The 19,721-nt window shown below is 45.4% G+C and overlaps 1 protein-coding gene across 1 annotated transcript in view; it reads right to left on the bottom strand.

Annotated features, from left to right (window-relative positions):
* Positions 1-19,721, bottom strand: part of TBC1D14 (TBC1 domain family member 14) — a 229,332-nt gene that overhangs the window by 59,584 nt on the left and 150,027 nt on the right. Inside the window, 2 exon segments of the mRNA XM_029591586.1 lie at positions 1,703-1,820; positions 3,382-3,464. Of these exon segments, the coding sequence (XP_029447446.1) occupies positions 1,703-1,820; positions 3,382-3,464 (201 nt within the window).

Here is a 19,721-nt window from a genome sequence, read left to right as displayed (position 1 = left end):
GAGAGAGTGAGAGGGAGGGGGGAGGGAGTGAGTGGGACTGAGTGAGATTGAGAGGGAGGAGAGAGAGTGGAGGAGGGAGTGGGACTGAGTGGGAGGGAGGGACTGAGTGAGAGGGAGGGAGGGACTGAGTGAGAGGAGAGAGAGAGTGTGGGAGGGTGGGGAGGAGTGGGGTGAGTGTGAGGGAGGGAGGTAGGGGGTGGTGAAGAGTGAGGGGAGAGAGAGAATGAGGGGGAGGTGAGAGACAGAGGGATGTGAGTAAGTGGAAGGGTAAGAAGTTGTGGAGCAGAGAAAAAGGGAGTGGAGGAGGGCTGAGGGAGAGGGGATGGGATTGAGAGAGGGTGGGGAGTGACTGAAGGAAGGGGAGAGAGGTTGGAGTGACTGAGGGAAGGGGAGGGAGGTGAGTGAGGGGAAGGAGGCAGTGGGAGACAGAGGGTGAGTAAGACTGAGTGGAGGAAAGGGGAGGAGTGAACGAGGGGAAGGGGGAGTGAGGGAGAAAAAGTGTAGAAGGGTGCTGTGTTAGAAAATGGACTGAAAAAATAATTTAATGTAGCCCGTTTTAACGGGCTTAACAGCTTGTATATTTATAAATGACCTGGAAAAAGGGTGATCTTTTATTTGATTAAAATCCACCTTTCAGGCACTTCAAAACTGATTATATTCAGCTACTGTAGGTGATAAGTGAGGTGATCAAATTATTCAAAGTTGTTAGAGCACAAGCTCATTTTTAGGAATTGTAAGACAACCTTGCAAGACGGGGAAAGTGGGTGTCTAAATGGCAGGTGAAATTTAATGTAGACAAGTGCAAAGTGATGCATATAGGGAAGAATAATCCAAACTATAGGTACATGAGCCTGGATTCCATATTAGGCATCACCACCTGGGAAAAGGGTCTTTGAATCATTGTCAACAATACTTTGAAATCCTCAGCCCAGTGTGGCAGTGACTAAAACAAATAAATACAATGTTAAGTATTAGGAAAGGAATGGAAAATAAAGCAGCATATATAATGCCTTCTATTAACCCAAGGTGCATTCTGAGTATTATGCATAGTTCTAGTTGCCCTTTCTTTAAAAAAAAAATAGAAGAACTAGAAAAGGTACAGAGAAGGGTAACCAAAATGATAAAAGGGAAGGAACAGCTCCCCTCTAAGGAAAGGCTAAATTGATTAAGGCTCTTCAGTCTGAAGAAGAGACAAGAGGAGATATGATAGAAGTCTATAAAGTGGGGTGGAATAAGCAAACAGTGAATTATTTACTCTTTCAAATAATATTAGGACTAGGGATCATTCCGGGAAGCTAATAGATAGCACATTTAAAACAAATCTGAGAAAAGTATTTTTTCATTCACACAGAGGATGGGGTAAAAGTAATTAGCATAACTGGGTTTAAAAAGAAAGGTTTAGTCAAGTTCCTGGAGGAAAAATCCATAAAGCATCAGCTATGTAGACCTGGGAAAGCCACGCCTTATCCCTGGTTATTAGCAAGAAGGATTGCTCTATTCTTTGGAATCCTTCCGGATACTTGCAACCCAAATTGGCCACGGGCGGAGACAGGATACTGGGCTCAATAGACTTTTGGTCCGACCTGGTATGGCATTTCTTATGTTCTTATTTCTATTATTGATGAAGCTAAATAAAGCAAATTTAAGTCAGGATGTAGGAATAATAATAAATTCAATCGAGTATAATGAATGGGGGTCTTACATTGTTTCCCAGTTGGGTAAAATTTCATTGTTCCAAATTATAGCGGCATTTCCAATGCTTTCTTCCAGTTTACATCTTTCTTCTAATTGCTTCTTTCTCTTCTGGGCTTCTTTTATTTCTGTGTAAAAGGAATTGGTTTTCAAACAATGTAGTTCTGTTAGGAAAAGCAATAGCGATGAAGGACAACTATAACATCTTCCTGACTGAAGGTTATTTATACCCCTCCTCTTCTAGGACTCTGCAGTAAAGAGTATGAACTTCTCACTCCTCAGCTGCTAGCACATTCCCTATGAGTAATAGCAGCAGCAGTCAGAATCTCATACTGACTTATCAGCAAATTACAACTGCAGATTCAGTAACCAGTCCTCAGCTGCAGAGATACTCACCAGGCCAGTAAACAAAGTTACCACTTAAAAGTGCCCTTTCAGTCAATAGTGGCTTGCAGTAGCAGCCAGTAATAACAGAGATACTTTGCAAAAAAATATTTCTCAGCTCTTTTTAGATTTGAGGATTATTAGGTACTATGTTACCTGAAGATAAATTGCACAGTAAACACTGCTGGGGACAGAGGTCTCAGCCTGCTTTTTAAAACTTGTACTTTCAATTTTATTTCATTTCTGGATATGCAAATAAGAGTTGTATGTAAATGTGAATACACACACACACACACACACGCACTCTCTCTCTCTATTCATTCAACAGAAGTAAACTGCAGAAAAAAATGAAAATACAGGAACAAATGTATTATGCCACAAAAAAAAAAGAGAAAGGAAGAGGGGAAGCTGAAGCTGATGTGCAAAACCAGTTCTGCATAGCCAAGTCCAGGTAGCATCTTCCAGGGAGGGGACAACAGAACTACAGGACTATTTGACAGAGCCCCCAGCCTCACCCTTGGATTTTGCAGGTTTCTCTTGGCTGCTCACTGAACAGTACTTCCAGAAACAATGTGAATGGCAAGTTATTAATTATAATAACTTGTATCACTAGTGACCACAGAGTGTGATCAGGGCACTTGCTGAACTGCGAAGTCCAAGCCATGCTGTGCCAGTCCAACCCAGTCAGCTGATGGTTCAGAAAGAGGAATTTCTTGAACAGTAGCAGACAAGGATGAGGTTTACTGTGCTAATATCTGAATGGAGATTATTTCCACACATTAAAAGTCATACATACATATTTTAAAATGTGGCTTAATAAATGGATAATAGGTCTTCTGTCGAAATTAATGGAAATATCCTGCAGCAGCTGATTGAGCGACACTGAGCACCACTTATGTGATCGGTGACTTTCATCCGGGCAGGATTTTGCACAAAAACGGGCTAAAAATCCTCCAAAACCAATATAAATCTTCCCTTGCTGAAGCTGCATAACCATGCAGAATTACCAGGGCAAGCTCGAAGAGCAGAATCTTGAAACACATTGATACTCTTCACAAGCAGATGCCTAAATTCAGTGGCAAAAGTGACTCAGATCTTAACAGTGCAACTGTGCTTTAAAGAAAACGCATCGTGGAGAGAAGACTGTAGAAAGATCTATGCTGCATCTGGATATGCTATAGATAAAAGCAGCATGAGAATCCTTTCGACAAGGGTTTCAATTCATAAGCATTATAAAGGTGCAGCTTCCACCTTGCCGAGCCCTGGGATTTCTATATTCAGCTTCAGAAGAAGGAATTACTGTACCTTTCTTTTTCACCTGTGCCACCATTTCTTCGTATTCTTGCTTGTGCTTCTGAGCTTCTTCTGCTGACTTTGCCGGGAGATTTCTGCACCCAAAAAAAAAATATATAAAAATCATAGTGGCATCAATAACAAACTCAAAAATTACACAATGATTGACAATGCTTCTGTTCATAATACAGCACCAGAGGGAGGACATTAAATTAAACTGCTGTAGTACCAATATAGCTTTAAAAAAGAAGACTACACTAGAATGAGGAAATTAGTAAGAAAGAAAAACTAAAAGGAGTGGCAGCAAAGGTTAAAAGTCTGCATGAGGCGTGGACATTGTTTAAAAATATTTTGGAAGACCAGTTAAAATGAATTCCATGCAGTAAAAAAGGTCAAAGGAAGACCAAACAACCGCCAGAGTGGTTTAATGGTGAGGTAAATGAGGCAGTTAAAACTAAAAAGGCAAAATTGAAAGCAGATCTAAATGATAAAAATTGGCAAGAGCATAAGCACCATCAAGTCAGATGTAAAACATTAGTAAGACAGGCCAAGATAATTTCAAAAGAAACTTGCCAATGATCAAATTTTTTTCAAATACAATCAAAGCAACAAGCTTGTGAGGGAATCAATTGTATCAAGAAAAGCTTGTGAGGGAATCTGTATCAAGAAAATCGGTATATAAAATCCCTAAATAAATAAATAAATAAATAAATAAATAAATGGCTAGAAGTCAGGGGGGGGGGAAGGGGTACTCAGGGAGGATAAGAAAATAGCAGAAAAACTGATCAAATTCTTTGCCTCAGTCTTTATAAAGGTAACACACGGTAAACATTCTTTAATGGTGGAGACTGAGCAACTAAACAAATATCTTACAATGGAGGATGTAATGGTTCCGACTGACAAACTAAAAAGTAACAAATCACCAGGACCGGATGGCATTCTTCCCAGAGTTCTAAAAGAATTAAAACATAAAAAGTGCAAACTTCTTACTACTAATCTGTAACCTATCATTTAAAACTGCCACGATACATGAAGACTGTAATGCTGATTTTTAAAAAGGGCTCCAGGGGCAATATAACAAACAGATTAGTGAACCTGATGTCAATGCTGGGCAAAATGGTAGAAGCCAGTCTTAAAAAGAAAAATCACTGGCCATATAGACAGAGGCAGTTTAATGGGAAAAGTCAACATGGTTTTAGCAAAGGGAACTCTTGCTTTACCAATCATAGAATTTTTTGAAAGTGTAAAACATGTAGATAAAGGTGAACTAGTTCATATAGTGTATTTGGATTTTCAGAAGCCATCTGATAAAGTCCCTCATGTTGTTCTGTAAACCGGCATGATGTCCACAACTAATGCCGGTATATAAAAATGTTTAAATAAATAAATAAATAAATAAATAAATGATAGACTCTTCAGGAAATTAAAGTGTCATTGGGATAGGTGGCAGTGCCCCTATTGTGGGTTAATAACTGGTTAAGACAGGAAACAGAGGGCAGGACTAAATGGTTTAGAAAGGTCATTAGTGGAGTACCACAGTGATCAGTACTGGGACTTGTGCTGTTTAACATATTCATAAATGATTTGGAAAAGAGAAAGCAAATGTTGCTTACCTGATGTAACAGGTGTTCTCACAGGACAGCAGGATGTTAGTCCTCACAAATGGGTGACATCGAGGATGGAGCCCACCACGGAAAACTTCTGTCAAAGTTTAAACAGAACTTTGACTGGCCCCTACTGGGCATGCCCAGCAAGGCACTGACCCTGCAGCCAGCAGGGGTCTCCCTTCAGTCTGATGTTCAAAGCTACAGGCAGTGCCTAGAAAGTAAAAACAAAACAAACCCAACACCGCGGGGTGGCGGGCGGGTTTCGTGAGGACTAACATCCTGCTGTCCTGTGAGAACACCTGTTACATCAGGTAAGCAACATTTGCTTTCTCACAGGACAAGCAGGATGGTTGTCCTCACAAATGGGTGAGTACCGAGCTGAGGATGTCCTGACTTGCACCAAATGCACCCAATGACGTGCAACAGGCACAACAACTGGGGTGGTATTTGGTAAAGGGCATCCGCACTCTACCGGGAAGGTGGAAGGGTGTTGGTACATCACGTTGGAAAAGGTTACGCAAGACAGATTGGCCGAAGATGGAGTCCTGTCTTCCAGCTTTGTCCAAACAATAGTGGGCTGCAAAGGTATGGAGAGAACTCCAGGTTGCAGCCTTGCAGATGTCAGGAAGCGGCACCGATCGAAGGTGTGCCACTGACGTAGCCATGGCCCTCACAGAGTGTGCTTTGACACGGTCTTGAAAAGGGATGCCCGATTGCTCATAGCAGAAAGCAATGCAGTCCGCCAACCAGGAGGAAAGAGCCTGCTTACCCACAGGTTGTCCTAACTTGTTAGGATGGAAAGAGACGAATAATTGAGTGCTCTTCCTGTGAGAAACTGTACGGTCTAGGTAAAAGGCTAGAGCCCGTTTACAGTCTAGGGTATGCAGGGTCTGTTCTCCAGAGTTGGAGTGGGGCCTGGGAAAAAAGATAGGTAGTATGATGGATTGATTAATATGAAACTCAGAAACTACCTTAGGTAAAAATTTAGGGTGAGTGCGGAGTACCGCCCGGTCCTGCAGGAGCTTAGTGTAAGGCGGATAGGTAACTAGGGCCTGTAATTCACTAACCCTGCGAGCTGAAGTGATAGCCAAAAGGAATAACACTTTCCATGTGAGATACTTTAATTCACAGGAGTGCAGAGGTTCGAAAGGTGGTTTCATTAGACGACCAAGAACCAGATTAAGGTCCCAAGATGGGGCCGGAGGACGTAAGGGTGGCTTCAGATGGAGCAAGCCTTTAAGAAAACGTGTTACTAGGGGTTGTACTGAAATAGGGACACCCTGTACACCTTTATGGAAGGCGGCTACCGCACTGACATGCATCCTAATGGAAGAGGTTTTAAGACCTGATTCAGAGAGATGCCATAAATAGTCCAAGAATTTGGAGATTGGACAGGAAAGGGGATCAAGGGACTGAGAAGTGCACCATGATGTGTACCTTTTCCATTTGTATGAGTAAGACTTTCTTGTGGAAGGCTTTCGTGAAGCTATCAGGACTCGAGAAACGGAATCTGAAAGGTTGAAAGGCTGAAGGACTAACCTTTCAACATCCATGCCGTCAGGGACAAGGCTTGGAGGTTGGGATGGAGGAGGCATCCGTCGTTTTGAGTGAGCAGATGCGGGTCCTTTCCCAGAGGAATGTGCCTGCGGATGGAGAGATCCTGGAGTATTGGAAACCATACTTGGCGTGGCCAGTAAGGTGCTATCAGGATCATGGTTCCTCCGTCCTGGCGTAGCTTCACGAGAGTCTTTGACACAAGAGGAAGTGGAGGGAATGCGTTAGAGCAGACCGGTTGTCCACTTGAGGGAGAATGCATCCCTCGGCCGAGAGTGCTGGCTCCGAATGAGAGAGCAGTAATCGTCCACTTTGTGGTTCTGAGGGGACGCAAAGAGGTCTATGCGGGGAGAACCCCACTTGTGAAACAGAGAGGTCGCTATCAGAGGATCGAGTGACCACTCGTGCGGTCGGAAGACACGGCTCAGCCGGTCTGCCAATACATTGTCTACTCCCGGCAGGTAAGTGGCCCTGAGGTACATGGAGTGGGAGAGGGCTTCCGCCCAGATCTGCGCAGCTTCCTGACACAGAAGGAAGGAGCCTGTGCCTCCCTGCTTGTTTATGTACCACATGGCCACTTGGTTGTCCGTCTGGATTATCTGATGAAAGAGATGATCTTTGAAAGTGCGGAGCGCATAGCGGATTGCTCGAAGTTCCAGGAAATTGATCTGGTGTTCGGCTTCCTCGTTGGACCATAACCCTTGGGTTTGAAAGTTGTCCACATGGGCTCCCCAACCGATGTGAGAAGCGTCGGTGGTTAGGATTACTTGCGGATCCGGTGGAAGAAAGGGTAAGCCCTGAAGGAGGTTGACCTGAGTCGTCCACCAGGTTAAGGATAGGCGCAGCGCTTGTGTGACTGTGACTATGGAGGACAGAGGCTGAAAAGCTTGAATCCATTGGTGTCGTAGAGTCCATTGTGTTACTCTCATGGCTAGTCGGGTCATGGGAGTGACTTGAACCGAGGATGCCATGTGTCCTAGGAGAATGAGGAACTGGCGAGCCGTGGCCGTATCTTGAGACTGGAGCTGGTGAGCTAGGGACATGAGAGTTTGGACCCGTTGAAGCGGAAGGTAGGCCTTTGCCTGTAAGGTGTCCAAGTCTGCCCCAATGAAAGATAAGGTTTGAGATGGGACGAAGCAAGATTTCTCGTAATTGACAAGAAACCCTAAGGAAAGGAGTGTGTTGATTGTCAATTGTAGGGAGGACCGGGCAATCTGAGGGGTGGAGGCCCTGATTAGCCAATCGTCCAGATAGGGGTATACTTGGACACCTTCCTTCCTGAGGAATGCTGCTACAACTACGAGGCATTTGGTGAAGACTCGTGGAGCAGATGCCAGACCGAAAGGTAGTACTCGGTATTGATAATGGTCGCGGCCTACTAGAAACCGCAGATATTTGCGATGGGATTGTGTTATCGCAATATGGGTATAAGCTTCCTTGAGGTCGAGGGAGCATAGCCAATCCCCTCTTTGCAGCAGAGGGAGTAACGTGCCCAGGGTTACCATCTTGAACTTTTCTTTTTGAAGGTACTTGTTGAGGGCCCGAAGGTCCAAAATTGGACGTAGCCCTCCTGACTTTTTTGGAATTAGGAAGTACCTGGAGTAAAATCCCTTGCCTCGTTGAGAGGGAGGGACAGGTTCTATAGCATTTGATTGCAAAAGAAGGGATACTTCCTGTTGTAATTGAGTCAAGTGGCTGGATAGACTCCATGCTTGAAGAGGCGGGGAGTCTGTCGGAAGAGTTATGAAATTGAGGTGGTAACCCTGTGCGATAATTGCCAGCACCCACTGGTCTGAGGTAATCCGTATCCAATGCTGCAAAAAGTGGCACAGACGACCCCCTACAGGGATGTGGGGGAGTGGGATATGGCATGTGCTCCGTATCGGGAAGTCAAAGGCCTGCCGCAGGCCCGGGAGGTGGGGCTACAGCAGGTCTTTGTTTCCGAGGTTGGCGTAGCTGAGGTCTGGTGGAGGATCGAGCCGGACGAGGCCTAGTCGACGGAGGGTAATAACGACGTGGCCGAAAGAATGACTTTTTAGAGTCCTTCTTAGGTGGTGGTTTGGAGGATACCTCAGATGGAACAGACGAAAGTTGTTTCAACGTCTCGTGGTGATCCTTCAATTCCGCCACAATCTGTTGAATCTGTTCTCCGAACAGATTGTCCCCCAAGCAGGGTAAATCGGCTAGACGATCCTGGACCTCTGGGCGAAGGTTGGATGATTTTAACCAAGCCCAACGTCTGGCTGAGATGGCAGTAGCTGAGACTTTCGTGGAAGCATCGAAGATATCGTAGGCCGTTCTGATCTCGTGCTTCCCAGCTTCAAATCCTTTGTGAAGGAGGGCTTGAAGCTGTGGCTGGTATTGGTCCGGTAATGTGTCAGCGTAGTCCTGCATCTGTTTAAGGATAGCTCTGTTGTATTGAGTCATATAAAGTTGGTATGAAGCTATGCGAGATATCAACATAGCCCCATGATATACTTTCCTGCCCACACTATCAAGGAATTTGTTGTCCTTGATAGGGGGAGTGGAAGAGTGTGGTTTTAGGCGCTTGGCCTTCTTTTGCGCAGACTCAACTACAACAGAGCGATGATCCAGTTGAGACTTCTGAAATCCTGGTGCTGACTGAACGAGGTATGTTGAGTCAGCTTTTTTATTAACTGGTGACACAGATGAAGGTGATTCCCAGTTTTTCTTTAAAAGATCCAGAAATACCTGGTGAATGGGGATGGAAGCGATGATTTTTGGGGCATCCAGAAATTGGAGCAGCTCCATCATTTGGTGCCTGTCATCGGTCTCAGATTGCAGCTGAAAAGGCACAATTTCTGACATCTCCTTTACAAAATTTATAAAGGAGAGATCTTCAGGAGGAGATCGTTTTCTACTCTCTGTAGGAGATGGTGGGGATGGTAAATCTGTATCTGAAGATGTATCATCACCCCAGGTATCATAAGGATCATGTAGGGCTTGCAGTCCTGAAGGACCTGGTAGAGGATCCAAAGGCATCGATGGAATCGGTGCTGCAAGCGGAACTGTGAACGGCATCGAGGGCTTCGGGGGTACCGATGGAATCGGTGCCGATCTTGGAATCGATGGAGCCGAAGGATAAATCGGTGGAAAGGTATGTGAAGGCACCGATGGAACGACACCGGATGGGGAATCCGGAACGGTGTTTCTCCTGTCGATGAATGTCCTTCCGGAGATGATGGTGTAGTCGGTGCTACTGGAATCACCGATGGAAGGGCGCGCATGAGTGCCTCCATACGATTTAGTATCGGTGCCAACGCTTCCACTAGAGGCTCGGTGGTCGGTTCCCTCCTCGGTGGCAGAGTCGGTGCTGAGGTCGGTGCCTGAGGCGGTGCCGGAATCGGTGCCGGAGGCGGTGCCGGTGGAGGCTGGAATCTTCGCATCGCATTCTCGATGGCCTCCTGGACCAGCCGGTCCAGTTCTGCCCGGAGACCAGGGGTAACCATACCCGGCTCGACGGGAGAGGGAGGCTGAGGCAGGGCCGGAAGTACCACCGTAACCGGTGGGATCACGGCCCCCGCACCCCGGGAGGGTGAGGGTTTCCTCGGTGCCTGCGAACGAGACGTGGACGGTGCCAGGTCTGACCGAGGCTTTTTCGTCGGTGGCTCGGCCTGTTCAGAGGTCGATGGTTGTGGATCCTCGACGGGCCGAGACTTGTGCCGTCGATGGCGATGCTTATCCTTCCGATCTCCTCGCCCATCCGGGGAGGGGACAGGAGTCGACGGCCGAGAAGTCATCGGTGGAGGACGGTCACCGAAGGGTTGACGATGGTGGTGCAACTTCGACGGTGCCGGTTCCGATGACGTCGATGCTATCGATGGCGTTGGGGTGGGTGCATGGAAGAGGAGCCCCATCTTCTCCATCCTGGCTTTACGACCCTTAGGTGTCATTAGGGCACATTTAGTGCAAGTCAGGACATCATGCTCACTTCCCAAACATAGAACACAGACCCGATGGGGATCTGTGATTGACATAGTCCGGGTGCAATCCGGACAACGACGGAACCCCGTCGCCATGGCCTAGGGCTAAATTTAGCCGCGGGATTGGTAAGTGCCAACAGGCCTCTAGGGCCAAAATCGACGGCAGTCGATGAAAATCGGCAAAAAACTTACCGGCTTTCGCGGAGGTGACAAAAATTTGTCGAAGGGAGACCCCTGAGGGGCAAATTTTCTTCGGAAAGAAAAATAAACCGAATTCCTGTCAGGAACGTGGTAAGAGAGCTCCTTTCACCGCGTGGCAACTGCTGCGCGGAAAAAAGAAGACTGAAGGGAGACCCCTGCTGGCTGCAGGGTCAGTGCCTTGCTGGGCATGCCCAGTAGGGGCCAGTCAAAGTTCTGTTTAAACTTTGACAGAAGTTTTCCGTGGTGGGCTCCATCCTCGATGTCACCCATTTGTGAGGACAACCATCCTGCTTGTCCTGTGAGAATGAATGAGATGATCAAATTTGCAGATGATTATTTAAAGTTGTTAAAACAGCAGCGGATTGCAAGGTACAGCAGAAAAACCTTGTGAAACTAGGCAACTGAATGTATAAAAGTACAAAGGAATGCACATAGGGAAAAACAATCCCAACTATAGCTATATACAGTTGGGTTCTGTATTGGAGTCACTACCCAAGAAAAGGACCTTGGAGTCCTTGTGGACAATACTTTGAAATCCTTAGCACCGCATGTGGGGGCAATCAAAAAAGCAAATAGAATATTAGAAATTATCCAAAAAGGAATGGATAATAAAATGGAAAGTATATTGCCTCTGTATCAAACCATCTTTCATCCGTACCTTAAGTATCATGTGCATTTCTGGTCCCCCTATATCAAGAAAAGCGTAGTGGAACTAAAAAAAGGTGCAGAGGAGGCAACAAAAATGATAAAGAGGATGGATGGAGTTGGATGGATGGATGGATGGATGGATGGAGTTGAGAGGCTATGCAGGTTATGGCTCTTCAGCTTGGAAAAGAGTCGATAGAAGGGACATGATAGAAGTTTATAAAATCACGAGTGGGGTGGAACAGGTAAATAAAGGATGGCTATTTACCCTTACAAAAAATACTAACATAAGGGGACAAGTCCATGAAACTAGCAGCCAGCAGATTTAAAACGAATAGTAGAAAGTAATTTTTCACTCTGCACACCATTAAGCTGTAAAATCTGCTGCCAGAGGATGTGGTCAAGGCAACTAGAATAGCAGGGTTTTAAAAGAGGTTTGGACAAGTTTCTGAAGGAAAAGTCCATAAAATATTAGCCAAGTAGACTAAAGAAAGCTATTGCTATCCCTGTGAGTGAACAGGAAATAAATGTACTTTTTGGGACCGTGGTCTGACTCAGCATGGCATGTCTTCTGTTCTGCAGTCCCCAGAGCCCTCTGGAAAGTGTGCTCTTCTATTACAGTATATACTATGTTCAGTTCTTAAGGCTGCATCTTAGAACGGGCAGAGATAGACCAGAGGCGGTCCACAGAAAGGCAACCAAAACGGTGCCAGGTCTGTACCAAGCGCCACATGAGGTGTGAAGGAAAGACCTAAATATGTACACCCTTGAACAGTGGTTCTCAACGTAGTCCTCAGGGACCACCCAACCAGTCTGGTTTTCATGATATCCCTAATGAATATGCACGAGTTAGATATGTATGCATTGCCTCCAATGTATGCAAGTCTCTCTCATATATATTCACAAGGGATATCCTGAAAACCAGACTGGCCGGGCGGTCCTTGAGTACCAGACTGAGAACCACTGCTCTAGCAGACAGAAGAGACTGTGAGGACATGATATAGACATTTAAATATCTGAAAGATAATCACGCTCAAAAAGCAAACCTTTTTCCATGGAAAAGCTGTAGAACGAGAGGGTTATGATATGAAGTTCCAAAGGGGTAGAACTCAGGAGTGGCATCAGAAAGCACTTTTCCAGAAAGGGTGGTGGTTGACTTTGAATGCCCTCTTTGGAGAAGATGCAGAGACTAAAACGGAGTATACATAGAGGATTCTCTGGTGGCAAGGAAACAGGAACAAAGCACTGGAGCAACTTGCACGGAGTGGTAGGTACAGCTCATAACACTGTGCTTTCACAAAGGCAATGGGAACAACCTGCCTGGGGCAGCAGTTACAGCTGAAAAGCAGCACTGGCAATGCCGTGTGCTTTTTAGAAAGCATTCAAGCAAACTGCATAGAGTAGTAGTTACAGTAGTGAAACTGAACTGGGCCTCCGGGAAGGTTAGAGGAACTGAATGGAAGAGCCACTTAGAAACTCAAACTTTAATGAACTAGGAAGAGATGGTGGAAGTTATTCTAACAGATGATCCCCCTTGGGAGGTATGGAGTGGTAGCACAACAGTGGGGAGGTAAGTCAAACGATATGGTGAGGGGGAATTAGTGCAGGGTTGCATGTTGGAACTTATATGCACGTCTACCCAAGTGACTAGAGGTGGGGGGAAGGGAAGGTGTTCGGGATTTAGATAAACAGTACCACTGTGAGATACCTGGGTGCTGGGAAGATCGCTGTCTGGCTACTACATGAGGTGTATATTATGTTAGTTCATTGTAGCTCTTTGCATACATTTTTTAAATGTATTTTTTTTTATTTATTTGAAATACACTACTTTGGTTTGGTTGCTTAATCTAAAGCATGAAAACCAAATGGGCAGACTAGATGGACCATTTTGGTCTTTACCTTCCATCATTCGCTATGTTACTACAGCAAATCTACTGTTCCTATCAGCAAAGGATTTATTTCCAACACAAAAGAAACTTTTCTAGCTCTAACAGACGCCAATGTAATAAGCCATGATGAGCCTACCATGGGTTTTTATTCGTGTTTTAGCGTTGGTTTTTCAGCGCTCACCTTGCCCAAGTATGTAATAAGGGCTTGACCACCAAAAAAACCCAGACTAAAAATCCCACGGCAAACTTAGTGTGTCTGATGCAAACTGCAGGGCAATAAGCCTTGTTAGCTATTACAAGGGGGGAAGCTGCCCAGCTCATCTCCTTTCACAAAAGGAAATTTAATGTCTGGTCAGAGGCAGGAGTTCAACATTCTGCAGTAAAAAGGAAGGCACTAAACCTCACTTGGATGGGCTGAGCCGGCTAAGCAGGTTGGCCTGGCAAGTCCTCCCTCCCTTCCCAGCATGCCAGGCCCTTAATATTATTTCATTCACTCCTTAACAGTCTACTGATTGGTTCCTCCACTGTCACAAGTCAGTGAAAGGACCAATCCCCTTTCAGAAGGCTTTCCTTTCAGAATTCTGAAAAGGGATTGGTCCTTTCACTGACATGTGATAGTGGAGGGACCAATCCACTGCCAGAGAGGCAACAACCCTGCTGGAGAAGGTAAGGTCTTGTCTGGCAGAGGTTGGGGGGGGGGGAGTTTGGAGGATTCGGGAGTTTGGCATGGCCCAACCGATTTCACTGACTTCATTTTAAAAGGGGAAGGGGGACTGGGAGGATCAACACGGAGCCGGACTGCCTGGCCCACCAAGCCAGACTTCATGTCAACTTGAGAGGGAGGGGTCTGGCATGCTGGAGAGGGAGGGAGGACTTGCTGGGCCAGCATGGCTGCACAACATTGGGCCCACTGAAGTGGGTTAGGAAACTTTTTTTTTTTTTAAAAGCATGGATTGACTTTCAAATGGACCAGGAGTTAAAAAAATTTTTTTTTTTTTAAAATGCATGTTTTCAGGTTATCGTACTTTTCTTTTTTTATTCCTTGTCTATTAGCTACCTGCATCACGTGGGGACTGCTTCTTTTTTTTTTTTTTTTTTTTTTAACGAACGTGTTAAATGAAACTCATGCTAAAATCTAGCTCACATTTTAGCACAGGTTTTATCACATTGGCCCCAAAGAGTTGCCAGCTCCACTCTACACAGGGCAGGGTAGTACCACCTCTGTGGTATATTAGCTTACAAATAAGGTATCCCCACCTGTAGCAGTAAGTGATCAAATGTGGATGATCTATTCTAACTGAAAGTGAGATGTGCTAGACCGACTGTGGGGCCAATGCAATTCAGTGCACTCAGCCGAGTGCACTATTTAACCCGCAGTTGATGTGGGTTGTGTAGGCGCATGCACAGTCCCTTATGCTATAAGGGGATTAGTGCCTCCACAACGCACGTCCAACACACCGGGACACTCATAGCGCTCATCACATGCAAATGCATGTCTATGAGGCTATTAGTTATTCACTCCCAATGCAAAAAAAAAAAGTGCAACCAATACGCACATTTTTGTGCTCAATAATTAACACCTGCCTGGAGCAGGTATTAATTTCTGAGCATCCCAAAAAGTTGTACAGAAAAGCAGAAAACAGTGCTTTTCTGTACATCCTTAGACTTAATATTGTGGCGATATTAATTCGGAGGAATGAAAGATTAACAAAAAAAATGTTTTTAAAGTGCCAGTGGCCAGGTTCGGGATACGGACGCTCAGATAACCAGTGTCCATTTACCGAACCCTGTGGCTGTACGTGCTGATTAGGAAAACGGACACCGATAAATTCAGCGTCCATTTTCTAAACTGGCGGACAGCCACGCACTCCCGGGCTCCCACTGTCAAGGAGGCGCTAGGGGCGCGCAATAGACTCTAGCGCCTCCTTGGCAATGTGACCCCTAATTTAAATATTGCATGGTGACCCCAGGAAAGGTGCCCGGGGGTGCATTAGGAAAGCGGGCGCTGAACATTCAGCGCCCGCTTTCGGTGCTTTTGTTTTTTTTTGCATCGGCTCCTGTCTATGGAAGAATTTCAGTTCCCAACCCAGCTTCTGGCTCCATGGGCCAGCTAAGGTCTAAGGCTGCTGCACAGAAAGTGTCTCCCCCAGTGGGCTTTGAACAGTCTCCAGCCGGCACGCAACGGCTCAGTAACACAATCGTGCCGTGACCTGGAGGGAATCCCACCTATGCGTCTCAGGGGACTACTGCTGGGATGGCCAGGCAAGTCAAGGTGGTGGTCAATGAAGGCTCATGGTACTGCAAACCCAGAACTGGCTGACTTCCACTGAGCAGAATGCCCAGAAGAGGAGGAAACTAGTGTGTTAAAAAAATAAATAAATAATCCAGTGAAGTCCTTTGTTTGGATCACTGGCCTGGAAGACAAGTCCATACCTGTACCTGAGGTAACAAACAAGAGCGCTCTTCTTACTGGGTCTAGCAGACATGCCCTCTCAGTCTGAAATTTCTTTGTAGAAAAGTGGGCAATATCCCACACAGACTGATAAGGGTGCTCACTATTCAGCTAGCTTTTCCTTCTACCAAGCCTTAAAGGGACTCTCGTGGGTATGAGCAGCAGAATCCACTCATCACCTGATCCAACTTGAGGGGTAAGAGAGGGCAACCATAGTTATAAATAAATAAATAAAGGTGAGGGGCAAAGGAGAAGCCAAACGTTGATCAGCACAGTCCCTGGCAATTTTCAACGATTTGCTCACTTTCTAATCCCCGATCCTCCAGCCAAAGATTTTGCCGATGAGTCCAAGTCTGCCACATTTGGTTAAGGAGAAGAATTTTACATCTAACTTTTATTCAACTGCAATCCCCATGGGCTTTGTGTTCATGCCAGAAAAAAACAGCAACAGAAAACAACCACTGGCAACCATCGCAGAATTTCCTCAGCTCAAAAAAAAGGGATGTTAAAATCCTCAAGCTGAAATCCGTGCCAGCAGTGCTCCTAGTGATTCATCAGCACAATTCACAACTGTACATGAAGTCCCATGTAAGTCCTATTCCCAGGCACACAGACTGCCAGCTTCTTCGGTGAGAGGGAGGGGAGTGGGCCGGCTTTATTGCACTATTTCGGTCGTGTACATTCAGCAGAGGCAGCCACTGTGTCTTGATTTCAAACACTCAAAGTTACCCAGCAGCAGAACCAGAGGAAAAATCAAGAGAGTCCAGAGACATCCAAAGTCCTGTGTAAATCTACTAAAGTACCCAAATTGAAAAAAAAATAGTAATACTGTGTGGCCCTTCTAAATCTAATGAAACTGACGTTAGAAGTTCAAGCCTGTCAAATGTAAGCTGTTTGTACCTGGGATGGTAAGGTAGCAAGGTGCGACATTTCAAGAACAGGGCTATCGTCCCTGGGGTCCAGGATTGGATTCTCCTATTCACTTTGTAAATTTAAGCAGAATACTTAACCTTCCTGAGCTCAAACTGAATTGAGGAAAATTCAATTCAACTATAAAAGTTACCTCACACACAGCACTAGGTACAGTGTATATGGATGGTGTTATACAGTATAAATAAAACTATTATAAAGAGGGAAGAAAGCACAGTCTAGCAACCAGAGAACAGAACTAAACGCCAGCAGAAATCCTGGGAGTGGGATATTCAATCTCTCCTCCGCCAAAAACTTCCTGTGTGAGCCTCAGCAAGCTCACTGATATCCCCTCCTGTGCCTTATTTTACAAAAGGGTAAAATCGGGTCATACCCATCTTAAAGACCACGTTTCCTTCTACCCTGACCCAGGTACAGTCTGTCACAGCTGGTGGCAGCAATGTGCTTGCCGACTATTCATCATTTTGCTCTTTTTGTCTCTCAGATCCTTTAGTGTCAAATAAATAAATAAATAAAGGGCATGCTAAAATTTGGCACATTTTCTTTACTGCTGTGGTAAAAAAACATTTTTTTTTTTTAAAGTTAACTCCTCATGCAAGTAAATGGTATGCAAAACCATCGGAAAGTTAAAGTGCGCAGCCACAAAAAGTGCATTAAGTTTAGTACACCATCTTACATTGGCTAGATACACTAAAAACAGCAGTAAAATTAAAAAGTGCTCCTACTTTACTACCATTTTTAACTTCAAAATATTGAAGGCTATTTGGTCCGGCCTGGGACCCCTAAAGCCAGAAGAACTCTGTCCAGTTTCAGAGAACCCCCAAATCCTCCCTATCACCCCCAGCCACACAGTGGGTTCCCAGATTTCGTTCTCCTGCATGTGGGGGCCCTGGACCCGGGGAACCCAGAAACGCCAGCGCCTAGCCCTGTTTTTTTGGGGGGGTTTTACGCCTGGAATTTAACTCCTGGGTAAGAAATGGGGTAACATTAACTCACATTTCTGTAGTTAAGAGTTAGTCCATGGTGCAAGGCCTGCTTGAAGGGAGCGGCTCCTGTACTTGAGTTTTCCAGGCCTGGGAGACGAGAGTCCGGGACCCTGAACCTGGAAGACCCAAGTCTGGGAGCCCCAGGTCAGGGACCACATTGATATAGCAGTAAAGCCCCAGAAACTAAGAATTTTCCTCCACCTCTGACTCAGAAGCTAAATTTCTGGTGTTAAAACTATGCTCTAAAAATCTTAAATCACAAGTAAAGTTGAGCACAAGAAGAGGTGTGCTAAGCTTCGCACTAGTCATTACATTGGCCTTTTTTTCCTTTTGTTTAATAAATAATAATTACTTCCGGGATAAGAGTCCATGCTGAACTACAAATATGTCCCACTAACACAGAGGCTGCTTTTGAGCCTGTAGTGGAATGACTCTGCTTACAGTGCCAGGTCTGTAAACTAACAAGTTACATTTCAGTATAAACGTTGTATCTCCGCTATCTAAGTAACTGGGGGCTCAATTCAGTCCCCTGGCTTTATGGGCTCTGGATGGCAACAATCAGGTTTCCTTATTAGCAATGGATGTAAAAGGAGAGATTTGGCCTGGCCAGAAAGGTATTTATCATGGTCTGAAGAAAGGCGGGACACAGACTCTGCATGAACACCCTCTGCTTTGCTCACAGAGTGGCCCACAAAGTAATTCAGCTGCATATGTAGTGCCTTTCTATTTGCCTCTTGGGGACCTCAAAATATACTTAATTTTGTTTGCCATTTGAAGCTCTCCAGGGGCCGAGTGTTGCCCCAGCCAAGCGGCTCCCACTATACTACATGTGAGCAATTCTGACACTTTTTCTTGTGGGAAGAATAGGAAGACGACCTAAAACGTCAGGCCACAGCAAAAGGCAACCTGACACCACCTCTGACTATGTAGAAACACTGGCTATCTTTTCCCTTGCAAGCGTGACAAAGGGACGGCTCTACTTTTCCCATTGGGCTAACACACTTCTTTAAAACATCTTGGTTCTGGCCAGAATGCCTACAGTACCCTTTCACAGTTTTACTGACCTGAAAGCATGACTTCACATCCCGTCCCTTGTATTTCCTTTCTACACATACACAAATGCACGCACACTTTCAGCTCATTTATTCAAATGTCAACACCACCACAGAACCTTTTCACCTCTAGGCCACCAGTTCAGATTCCAGCTATGTGACATGAGCCATGGTGTTAATCTAGGACTAAGGACCCCAGCGGAAGCCTTCACACTGCAGCTCCGGGCAGATTTCTATGAATCTGTTAATTCTGCCGCACACCTCCTCACTGACCTGTGACAAGGATGCGAAAAACACTCAAATCTTGTTTGCCCCACAGAGCACTACACGGCAGTTCAAATCTGAAATATACGTTTAACTCTTGTATATTTATTAAAGAAAAGATGCACTGGAAAAAAAAAATCAAACATGTAACAGGCCACTTTGAAGCTCAATGAAGGGAAAACTCCTGGGAAAGGATCAGGCCGAGTCGTTCCTCTGGGGCTCCTGCCATATTGCTCTTTTTGGGGGTTGAGCAGCTTCTCTCCCTCCTTCTGGCTCCTACTTTGCCTTCAGAAGCCAGAGCAAAAGCATGCCCTTGGTGAGGCTGAAGATAAAGAAACATTAAAAAAAAAAAGGGACTTAAACCCCATCCCCAAATTCCTTCTGAACATATAGTAAACCCGATCTACAGTCACATCTACCAAGAAGGGAAGACAGTGGGGGAGTGGTAAAGGTTGGAGGTCGAGAGCAAGGACAAAGCAATTCCTAACTACAGTTCAATATAAATCAAATACATACAGCCTGCACTCAAATCAGAAGTCAAGCACTGTAATACCTCGACAGTCACTTGTGATTAAAAAAAAAAAAAACCAAACTGAATGAAATCTCTATTTCCCCCCCAGAGCCAAAACACGTGGAATCCATGGAGATTCCACCTCAAACCACCACTACATGCATCTAGAATGCACCGATTTACACAAAGATATTGTGGTACTCGGCAAGCACTAACAGCCATCCCTGCCCAGAGACTGAATGCAATTTCACACCTGAAGAAAGATACACAGACAAGCACCTAATGCAGCAGACCACTGACCGCGTCTTGCCCTGATG

Source organism: Rhinatrema bivittatum, chromosome 1 (assembly GCF_901001135.1).
Source record: "Rhinatrema bivittatum chromosome 1, aRhiBiv1.1, whole genome shotgun sequence".
In the NCBI taxonomy this organism is placed as follows: Eukaryota; Metazoa; Chordata; class Amphibia; order Gymnophiona; family Rhinatrematidae; genus Rhinatrema; species Rhinatrema bivittatum.
This window is presented reverse-complemented; position numbering and strand designations above follow the sequence as displayed.